Raw genomic sequence first — 11,768 nt, 5'->3', positions numbered from 1 at the left:
TGACGCCCCACTCTAACCCCATTATATGCCCCTGCTGTGCTCTGCCCCGTCCTTCTTCCCTCTAGGGCAGCGCCAGTCACTCTGGGTTGTCAAGGTCAGGTTTTTAATTTTCTGTCTGCCCAGTTTCTTGAAGACTGGGAAGTTATCTTAGTCATTTTTTGTATCTCCAGCATCTGACAAAGTCCTTTACACGTAGAATAAATGAGTAAAGGTAAATCTCCCAACAGCACAGTCAATGCTCTGCTTGTTTTAACATATGATCTCACACTTAAGGAGTTCAATGTTGCCTATTAACCATAATGTTGCCTCTAAGCCTCTCTCTGTGTCTCTCTCTCTCTCCTCACCTTTCTTCTTCCCTCTCATACCCCCAGCCTCGTATGTGCTCTGAGAGATGGTGAGCACAGATCAAGATGTTTCGTTTGCTCCCCAGAGGACAGGTCTCCACTCCAGACCCTGTGGTTAAGGTGATCGAGTTGTGGGGAAAGACTGTTGAGCAAGCCCACCCAGACCCTTTCCAGAGGGTCCGCTGCCGATTTCAGGCCTGTCCAGACTTGGGGAGCAGTGCAACTGTCAGGGATGATGGAAAGGGGTTGGTGTTAGGAGGGTGGAGGGCACAGGGCTCCTGGGAATGACAGAGTCTAATGCTGGAAGCAGAGTGGCTGTTTGTTCTGCCCCAGCACAGCTCCTTCTGGTCCTGACTGAACCAGCAGGGTCAGATAGCAGACCTTGACTGCTGACCTCTTGGCTAATGGAGGGAAGGACAGGGGAGGAAGTTGTCAACTGTAACATCCAGGGGTCCAAGCTCTCCTCAGGGAGCTCTCATCCAGAGTATTAGGACTAATCTCTCCCTGGCTCCAGGGGTGCAGGTCACGATTCACCCTTGATTTGAGGAGCATTCAGAGGAGATCTGAACCAGTCTATTCTCAGGACCCAAATATGAGTAAAACCCAGACCAGTACTGGGTTGAGGGTGAGAATGAAGATAGGAGGCTGGAGGAAAGGGCTTAGCAGGTATGGGGGGGGAAGTGGACTGTGGGCTAGGAGTGGTGGGGATGCCAGCCAGGTGATCAGTTTAGGGGGATAATCTGAATTAATCCTTGTAATCCATGGACCCAGGATTCAGCCTCCCTCCTAATCCCATCCCAGCAGATCATCCTCTCTGAGGACTGATGCAGCCATTTATCCACCTTTACCCTTATTTCTAAATGCCTAGATTCTTTCATTAAAAAGAAAAAAAAAGTGAATCTTCTAAAGATGCAAAAAGTACAGCATATTATACACATTCTTCTGCAAACTTTCTTTTTTCCTTAACATGTTTTTCTTTTTACATTTATTCATGCTGTTTCATATAGCTCTAGTTCATGAATTTTAACTGCTAATTTTGTTCCATTGTTTGAATATACCACAATTGATTTATCCATGCTTCTGCTAATGAACATTTGGGAAATTTCCAATATTCCATATTGTAAACAATGCTGTGATGGACAGTGCTGTGCATGCCTCCTTGGCATATATGTAAGCACATCTCTAAGGTAGATACCTAGAAGTAGAATTTCTGGGTCATAGAATATGTGCACCTTAAACTTTACTAGGTATTGCCAAATTGCTCTATAAAGCAGCTGAACTGATTTTTACTCCACTAACAGTGGCTGTCAATGCTTTTTTATTTTATTTTTTTTTAATTAAAAAAATTTTTTTAAGATTTTTTTATGTGGACCATTTTTAAAGTCTTTATTGAATTTGTTACAATATTGCTTCTGTTTTGGTTTTTGGGCCGCGAGGCATATGGAATCGTAGCTCCCTGACCAGGGACCGAACCCGCACCCCCTGTATTGGAAGGCGATGTCTTAACCACTGGACCGCCAGGGAAGTCCCTCAATGCTTTTTTAGATTCACAAACATATTTATAAATTTCTTTGCTCACCATTCCTTCTTGCATTTCATTCCTTCCTTCTTATTTCGGTTTCCTTCTTATGAAGTATATCCTTTGGTAGCATTTCAGTGAAAGTCTTTGAGTGGTAAACATTCTCAGTCTTTGTCTTAAAAGGTCTTTATTTCACAACACTTAAATGGAAATTTAGTGGGCATAAAATTTTAGGTTGACAATTCTTTTGGACTTTTGAAGATATTCTATTTTTTTCTGTAATCTTTTGCTGCTAATAAGAAGTCAGCTGCCAATATAATTGTCTCTCTAGGCAAACAAGTTTTTAAATTTTTTTAATTTTTTGTTGCTTTTAAGATTTTTCTTTTTCTCTTCAGTATTCTCCAGTTTCACCACAATGTGTTTATAAGCTCAGTTCTCAATCTGAGGACTCTGTCTTTCTTTTATTTTGGAAAATTATCAATCATTATCTCTTGGAATATTATTGGGTTGGCCAAAAAGTTCAAACGAACTTTTTGGCCAACCCATACATTTCCCTCATTCTCTCTGTTTCAGGAAACAATATATATATTCAGTGTGACAGTGTAATAGGCATATTCTTTTCCTCATGTCTTTTAACTATTCTTTCATATTTTCTATCTCATTACTTTCCCCTTTCCCCCCATATTTTGAACAATTTTATCAGCTCTATCTTCCACTTCACTAATTCTCTTTCCAGCTGGGTCTAGTCTACTGTTTAATGTCTTGAGTCTTCAATGGTATGTCTTCCATTTCCTAATTTTTTTTCCCTCAATGAGCTGCTTTTTTTTTTCATAATGCAATATTTTCATTATGGTTTACTTTTTTGTCTTTAATCTTTAACACTTTTAAGAATACTTATTACACAGTGCTTGTCATGTTGTTTTATTATGCACAGTTCTTGGAGTGTTAATTGTCCCGTTTGTTGTGTCTGCTGAGTCTTCCTTAGGTGGATTGCTTTCTTGTCTAGTTTATAAGATTTTTATTGTGAGTTCTTCTTCAGTAGGTGTTTTTTTTTTAATTAATTAATTAATTAATTAATTTTTGGCTATGTTGGGTCTTCGTTTCTGTGTGAGGGCTTTCTCTAGTTGTGGCAAGCAGGGGCCACTCTTCATCACGGTGCGCAGGCCTCTCACTATCGCGGCTTCTCTTGTTGCAGAGCACAGGCTCCAGACACGCAGGCTCAGTAGTTGTGGCTCCCGGGCTTAGTTGCTCCGCAGCATATGGGATCTTCCCAGAACAGGGCTAGAACCCATATCCCCTGCATTAGCAGGCAGATTCTCAACCACTGCACCACCAGGGAAGCCCCAGTAGGCGTTTTTGATTTGTCACTTTTTAGTGAGACTCTCATATACCTTGGGGTATGAAAACAGTCTTGGAGAGCTCTTTCTTGCTTCTGTGAGGCTGTGTGGTATTCCTAGGGATTTCAAGTTGTCCTAAACCAGGTTTATATTTAATTTCTCTGCTTAAGGATTCAGCATCATGCAAATAACATAAATCCAGATGCAACACAAGCATTTTCTCAGGTTCAGACTTCAATTTCTCAGGGTTGACTTGGATTTCTAACCCTTTTCTCTGCTTCGTTGAACTGGCGTGTGCCATTTTAGTTTTCTTTCCATGGATAAGGTAGATCTTTGATGTTCTGAGCTTTATGCAGGGGGTTCAGTCCCAGCTCTTTGTCTCTGGTGGGCTGAGGGCACATAGCCTATAACTGAAAGCATTAGAACACATCTCCATGTCCCTGGTATATGTTTGTGATCTGTGTCTGAAATGAACCATGGGCTACTGTGATAGTCCCTCCTCCTTCTCCTCCTCCTCCTTTGTTTAGTTTTATATTCTTTCTTTAATTCTGTTATCTATCTGGGAATTTCCCTTTTTAAACCAATTTTGCAATTGTTCATATGTTAGTTTTTAAATTGTTTTATGTAGTATTTCTGTGTGTGTTTTACGGGACACTGGGTGAAGAGAAACTACATTAGTTCAGTCTGTCATGTTGTCAGAATTTCCTTTCCAGATTCTCTTTATCTTTAGTAGTATTCCTAACAATCCCTATGTCTGTAAGGTGTGTTATAATTTGCAAAGTGTTTTCACACACAGTTTCTGATTTCATCCTCTCAACTTTAAGAAATGAATATTATTGTTCCCATTTTACCAAGAGGAAAGCTGAGACTCCGAATTGTAATTTTATGCCTAGCTTTTGGACTTTGAAGCCAATGCATTTCATAGCTTGGGTTTTACATGGAGAGTTTGCCTCTTCTTGACCTCCAGCTCGGGCCCTGATTGTTCTGACCACCCGCTCTTTATCTGAGGCTCTCTGAGAGGCTTTCTGCCTAACACGAGGGAACCCTTTGGCTCCACCTTCTCAGGTTCAGCTCCTGGAGCTGTGCCAATCCCCTTCTGCTCGGCTTAGCCTCAGCGGAAATAATGGGGTATATACAGGCCATGGCTAATGGGGAGACTGACTGGCAGCTTGTCTTCAGGGTCCTTTATTCACTCACCACTGGGTCATCTCTGCTTCAACTTGAGAAAGGGCAGGCAACGTATACTTGTGTGGCGGGGAAAGGGGAACAGAAAAAAAGAAAAATCCAGCAAAAGTAGGACTCATCTGGGATTTAAACCCGGGACCTCGTGCACCCTAAATGAGAATCATAGCCCTAGACCAAAGAGCCACTGAGGGTTACTCTTTGCCAGCTGTGTCTTCTTTACTACATCAGTAGTAGCCGCAGTTTGTGGTTCCTAGAAGGGCCTCTCTCCTCCGTCCAGGCTGGCTCCCAGCCCAGGTTGGCTGCACTCCAGCAGGCCTTGCCCCTCGGCTCTCTCCACTGCTCCCTGGTCCACTGTGGAGCCACACGGTGATTAGGCAAGGTCCCATCTTCCCCGTGACCATCCAGTTCTCCCTCAGGGCTGCCAAGCGGAGTTCGTGGGGTGCTGCTGGGGAAGGGCAGGGAGGGAGCCAGTCTCCAGCCAGCCCCCCTTCCGGGAACCCCAGGGCTGAGGGGGCCTGCCTGGCATCTCCTGCACCCATGAAGAAGCACTCTTCTTTCTTACCTCATGATCAGACCACCAGAAAAAAATCTTCCAAACTCATCTGCCTCCTAGGTGGGGACTAAGAAGTCTGTCCCAGATCACCCTTGACTAGGTGATATTTGCTAAATTACTCAGTTTCTTCATCTGTCAGGTGGGGAAGTCACACCTGCCCTGTCTGCCTTACAGGGTAATTTGAGGATCAGGTGAGAAAACGTATGTGAAAGCACTCTGCAAACTGTAAAGTGCTATACAAAGGAAAGGGGTTATTATGATGGCAACATGAGGGCAAGGAGAAAATACATGAGCGGAAAGCTGCCACTTAATGCTTACCGTGGGCTGAGCAGTGTGATCTGTGCTTTACAGATCTTACTTAACCTCATAACAGCCTTGCGAGATAGCTGTCACCCCACTGTAAGAAAAAGAAACGTGCCCAAATTCGACTTATACGAAGCACATTTATCTGAATCCAAAGTGTGTTTTAAATGCGATACACACTGCTATCCAGACTTTCTAGAAAACCAGAGATGGGAATACATCCTGTAAATACCCACACTTCCTCCCTCACCCCAGCCTGTCCTGTTCATCCCACCCAGGAAAGCTTCAGGGAAGAGCCTGCCGATCGGCTAAGGGTGGCCTGGGTGGGGTTCTTCAGGCTGGGATTCCCCAAATGAGAGTGAGGGGAGAGGTCACACATCAGAAACTGGGGCCTTGTAGGAGACCCAGTAGGCTCTGTCTGGCTCTCTCTTTTGTGCTGCCACTGTACCACATCCATCACACCTCCAGGACCCTTGTTTGACCCCCTAGAGGGGGGTTCCCTCTAGGAGGCTGGGAGCTTCTGGGGGGACAGAGATCTGTCTTATTGATCTTTGGATCCAGCCTCGTGTCTGGCACTTGGCAATCCTGCTGACGAAACAAACAACTCCCAAGCATTTCTGTGTACCTGGCCTTAGGTAAGCACTCTACCAGATTAATCTCATTTCATCCTCACAGCACAACTGCTGTTGTAGGCATCTCTTAGCAAATGTCTGTGGAATAAATGAATGCGTGAATGAGGGAAAGAAAGCAAGCCAGGAGTGTGCACCAAAAAACCACCAGGGGCAACAGATATTCAGGGGGATCTTCATTACTTGGCTCGAGGTAAAAGCCATAAGCCTAAAGAAACTCTCCCACCATCCATGCAAAAGCAGGCTTCCTAATAAACCAACGCGTCTGTTGGATATGGGGAAGAATGGCCCTCGCTTTAGAGAACATATTGGCTAACATTCCTTTGTACCCAGGGGATGAAGTTTTATTATCCCCATCCAGAGTGTCTGGACCAGACGACTGGCTCCACTAACCAATCATGGCCAGAGAGAAAAGCAACAGCTCATCTATTCTCAAACCAAAGGGACTTTTTTGGGTAGCTGTTTCCCAGCTTTAAACTGGCTTATAAATAAAAGCCACTCAACGCGTCATTGCATTACCTCAGTACACATTTCCTAATTGTTTCTCTCGCTGGGTGTGCCAAGGAGTGAGGTGTCTCCAAGCAAGGGCGCCAGGGGGACTTTGCTGAGAATGTTTCAGGGCTGAGACCGGGACTGGGTCCCAGCCAGTGCTTTTCTCTGGGGGTACTATTGGAATATGAGGCAGGATCATTCTCAGTGTGGCCTGTACAGAGCAGTGTCCTGCCCACTCAATACCAGTAATCCCCTTCTTTGCCAACAGCCATAAAACACCCCCCTCCCACCCCACATACCTCCAAATGTCTCCAGGGTAACAGGGTGGGGGAGAGGAGTGCCGCCCTGGTGGAAATCCATTGCCATCTACCATGCATTGTTTTCCAGGCTAAAATTACTGTGGCCTTGATCTAGGCTGTAGGAGTTTAGGCCCTCAGTGGTTCATTTGTCTCTGTATTTCAAAGCCAGCAGATGAAATTCTCTAGGAAGAGTCATGGCTCTACCTTGGGGCGGGGTGGGTGGGGGTGGTTTCTCCTCTTTCCTCCCAGGCGTGAGGATGGCTTTCATTCAGGCAAATCCTTGGACGATTCCTCATTTTCACAAGAGCATGTAGAACTTTCTCTCATCTCACCACTTGCCTGGAGAGTCTGACTGGTCAGTATTTAACAGACAACATTGTCACAACACATTTCAAGCTCAACACATCATTTCAACCTACGCATCAAAAACACAGCAAAAAGTGAACACTGGTTGCTTCTAGAGAGGGGAACTGGGAGCCTGGGTGGGAAAGAGATGTATTTTTCACTGTATATTCTTTTGTACTTTTTGAATTTTGAGCCCCAGGCATATACAATCCACTTGAAACAGAAATCCACTTGATAAAAAACTAAGCAGGGAGAAGCAATGATTAGAGAGGTTAGGGAATAATGCCTTTCAAGCCTCTAGAGAGTTGAAATGTCCTCTGGATTAGAGTAGCCTGGCAGAGCTGGTATTTGGCCCCCAGCCGAATGGTTCTGGTTTATGTCCAGTTCTGAATCGTGCTTTGTGTGGAGCCCATATTGAGGGTAATAGTCAGCAGGAGACCCGATCCTGTGAAACTGGTTGCTGTGCTACTCAGGAATGCTGTTGAGGACATTATTATATCACACTGATGTCTCCTTTGTGAAACCCCATTCTTGCCTGTCATAATCTGAAGAACAGTTGGTTTGTGTTGACTTTCTGGACAGTGAATTACGTAATTCATTGGGCAGGTCTTGGATGAGCAGACAGGATGACTGGCAGCTTGGGCACTGCTGAGCTAAGGGCAGGGGCAGGTGTGAACATGGCATGAGAGGGACAGTGAGCAAACTAACCTCGACCTGGCTGGGGGAGGTCTGAGTAGGAAAGGTTCCCTCTCTGGGTAGACTCACCATGAAGAAGCTGGCAGCCTGGGGTGCCTTAGACCTCTAGGCATTGTCGAGCTGCCCCTGAACTGTTCCATGAAGGCTGTTACTAAGGTGCTCCAGGGAACTCTCCATTCCCTGCCCCTTCCTGCAGCCTGAGGCTGCTTCCCAGGCTGGCTGTGAGCCCAAGATCCCTGGAGAGGGACACTTAGGGGGCACCTTCCACAAAGGGGCAGATGGGGTGTAAACACCTACAGGGATGTAGTAGTGCCTGAAGTCAAAGAAGAAGGGTGCCTTCCACAGGTCCACTCAAAGGGAAGAAAAAGTGATGGAGGGTCTTCATTAAACATGGGTCAGCGTCTCCCAGGCCCTAATGAGCCCACTCCTATTCATTACAGCACCTGACCATTGCATGTCAGGATCCTTTGAGCCCACTCTTATCCTCTGAAGAACATACAATCGGCTTTGGGGTCACAAAAGGTTTAGGTGGGGGCTTAGGGCCTTTAATCCCAAACTTTGTCCTTAGGAAGCTTAGGATCAGCACTGATCTTTCAGGGAGCTCCAAAGTGGCTTTGGAGGAGAGGTTCTTTGGCAGGGTCGGGGAGAAGTGGTGGTGGGAGGATGATCTATAAGGGGAATCAGAGGGGGTGGTGGACATCCCATGAGCAAGATGTCGGAGGAGGAGGAGTTTTTCTGTTCAAGAACATCTTGGTGGGGCCGTGGGATGGGCCTCAGTACCGCCTCGCCCCTGTCTGGGCCTTCCACCTCCAGGCAGCCTTCACGGGCTTTGTCTTCGTTGTAGGGACGCCACTCGATGCCACAGTGCTGGTGGCCACACTGCGCTACAGAAAGTTGCGGCAGCCACTCAACTACATTCTGGTCAACGTATCCCTGGGGGGCTTCATCTACTGCATCTTCTCTGTCTTTGTCGTCTTCATCACCATGGATACTTTGTCATGGATACTTTGTCATGGATACTTTGTCTGTCATGGATACTTTGTCTTCGGCCGCCATGTTTGTGCTCTGGGGGCCTTCCTGGGCCGTACAGCAGGTATTGCAGGAGAAGGGGGCTGGGGGGAGGCAAAGGACACCGCTCCATGATTGGAACCAGGGGCCAGGCTGTTGGGTGAGAGTGGGCCCCAAAGAGGAGTCTGGGGGATAGAAGTTTGGTGCTCTTTTGCATACTGAGATATAAAGCCACCCAGACTAGAAGTCTGACCGAGTCCCAAACTCTACTTCACTAACCACTCCAACCTTCCCTCCCTGTGCTTTCTCCACCCCATCTGTATTCCACTCTGCCTGCCAGGATGAGTGGGGCTGTTTACCCTCTTACCCTCACATTTCATCACAGGTCTGCTGACAGGCTGGTCACTGGCCTTCTTGGTCTTTGAGCGCTACATCATCATCTGTAAGCCCTTCGGCAACTTCCGCTTCAGCTCCAAGCACGCACTGATGGTGGTCCTGGCCACCTGGACCATTGGTATTGGTGTCTCCATCCCACCCTTCTTTGGCTGGAGCCGGTGAGAGTGCGGGGCCGCTTTGCTGACATAGCTAGAAGCTCAGGTTGTGAGGGCAGGAAGGGAATTGGGTATAGTCTTTGACCTCTAATTTTTAAAGAGCTGGTGGAATAAATAAGGGAAAGGGCTGTGGGAGACAAGTGCTAAAGTTTACCCTGCAGTTGCAATTGCTAAAGGCTCGCTGGTGAGGACAGAAAATACCCACTGCCTGAAGTCATTCTGGGTTCTAAGTGGAGAACACAACCCAAGAATCTCATCTCCCTCTCTACTAATTGAGCCTCACAGTGAGTAAGTGCTTGGTCCCTTGCAGGTTTGTCCCCGAGGGTCTTCAGTGTTCCTGCACCGTGGGCACCAAATATTACAGCGAGTACTATACCTGGTTTCTCTTCATTTTCTGCTACACTGTGCCTCTCTCCCTCATCTGCTTCTCCTACTCTCAGCTGCTGGGGGTCTTCAGAGCTGTGAGTGCCTTTCGTGAGGGTCAGGGAGGAAGGGATCACAAGGCTCTAGGTGAGAGGGAAGAGCGGGTAAGTGCTCTAGAACATAAAACATTCAGAAACGTCCAGTCAGGTAGATGGGTATCAAAAAGCAGTGAAGGAAGTGGGGACAGGGAGATGATGAAATGAAGAATAAGGCGGAGTCATTCCTGCTCAGGTATATCAAGAGACGCATGTGATCTTTTCCATCGTCACAGACCAGAGAGCTGCCTCCATCTTGCCTTCCTCAAGGAGGGGGAAACAGAGGGACTAGGCCAAAAGCTGGGACAGCAGAGAGACAATTAGAGTAGATGGCCCCCTAGTTGAAGAGTCCAGAGATCTAGGAGTTCAGGGCCAGGGATAAGAGGGTGTGATGTTTTCTGTGCTCTTTCCAGGTTGCAGCTCAGCAGCAGGAGGCAGCTACAACCCAGAAGGCTGGGCGGGAGGTGAGCCACAAGGTGGTGATGATGGTGGGATCCTTCTGTCTCTGTTACACGCCCTACGCTGCCCTGGCCATGTATATAGTCAACAACCATAACCACGGGGTGGACTTACGGTTTGTCACCATTCCTGCCTTCTTCCCCAAGAGTGCTTGCGTCTACAATCCCATCATCTACTGCTTCATGAATAAGCAGGTAAAGCTCTCTATTTATATTCCTAAGACCTGGTTCTTCTCAACAATGACTTTTAACTCCAAGCACCTGGGACTCCACTCAAAGGGTTTCTAGGGGTCAACAGGGAAGGCATGGAAACCCTTAGCAGGCTAGAAAGCACTTGGTAAGTAAGCCCAGGGATGAAGGCGTGGTCATCCAGACAAGATCACAGAACTCAGGGAAGACAACTTGAGCCATAAAATTCGAGTTGCTCCAAAGGGCAGGATGAGAAGTGAAAAGGCTTTCCGTTTCACTGAAAAACTGATAGATCAGCAGTGCCCCTAAATTTCCATTTCACGAGTTCTTAATCCTTTCCAACTTCTAGTCTGCACGACCATTTATGTGAAACACAGAGATCACAACACATGCGTACGTTTCTAAAACAGCTTATCATCTGAAGGTACCAGGTGGCTTCCTATCCCAAATCCTGAATCTAAGCTAATAACCCAAACTCAGACAAATCAAGGAGGGTTCCTGCCGTGTAGAGCTAACACTCTGCTTTGAGAACTGTTATTTTGTTTCCTCACTTCCAGAGATGGATTCAAAACGAATGTGAAACCTCCTGGACAGAAACGGAATTGGCAGTCCTTCCCCAGTTGGGAGCGCTTTCAAGTAATGGTGGGGTGGGTGGGCGGGGCTATTCTGGGGTCACTTTTGACAGTGCTCTTATGGGGCAGGGTGGTTTGTGAGGTCTCCCAACAGTGAAATTCTACACATTCTCAGAGTTAGCCAGAATGTGTAGGGATTATCACTGTAGACCCAGGAGTAGTGCGTAGTCTTAGCCTGGAATATAGCTAGCTCTCAGTATTGGGAAGATATAATCAAAACCACCTGAGGAGATCCTGTGTATAAGGCATTGTGCAAGGCTTTGAGGATACAAAGAATGAGATCTTTTTTCCCCTATGCTTCCTGATGTTATCTCCTCTGTACCGCTCTACCAAGGGGACTATCTCCAATTCTGCTCTTTCCTCCAGTTCCAAGCTTGCATCATGGAGATGGTGTGTGGAAGGCCCATGACAGATGAGTCTGACATGTCTAGCTCCCAGAAAATGGAAGTTTCTACCGTCTCTTCTAGCCAAGTTGGCCCCATACTGGCCTGTTTGCAGCAACAAGGATTTTACATTTAAGGAAATTTCTACCTTGCCTGTCAAAAACCAAACTACTACAACACAGAAAACGGGAAGGGGAGTGATAGCAATTTGAGGTCAATTTTCCATTTTCCTACTATTTCCTTCCTACCTACACAAAGCTACTGTTCCAGCTGGGTCTACTTCAGACCACCCCAAAGGCCATTTCAACAATCATCAGTTTCTACTCTTTTTTTAAATTTTTTAAATTTTTTGTGGTACACGGGCCTCTCACTGTTGTGGCCTCTCCC

At 46.5% G+C, this 11,768-nt stretch overlaps 1 protein-coding gene across 1 annotated transcript; it reads left to right on the top strand.

Annotated features, from left to right (window-relative positions):
- The first annotated feature begins 8,414 nt into the window (after positions 1-8,414).
- On the top strand, positions 8,415-11,540 carry OPN1SW (opsin 1, short wave sensitive). The gene is given in 6 exon segments (XM_060019992.1): positions 8,415-8,436; positions 8,439-8,795; positions 9,096-9,264; positions 9,572-9,722; positions 10,133-10,372; positions 11,365-11,540. Coding segments are annotated over 6 exon segments (1,092 nt in total). The 3' UTR covers positions 11,518-11,540.
- Positions 11,541-11,768: the final 228 nt, after the last annotated feature.

This window comes from Delphinus delphis, chromosome 9 (genome assembly GCF_949987515.2).
Source record: "Delphinus delphis chromosome 9, mDelDel1.2, whole genome shotgun sequence".
NCBI lineage: Eukaryota > Metazoa > Chordata > Mammalia > Artiodactyla > Delphinidae > Delphinus > Delphinus delphis.
Note: the sequence above shows the minus strand (reverse complement) of the source record. Positions and strands in the feature narration are given on the sequence as shown.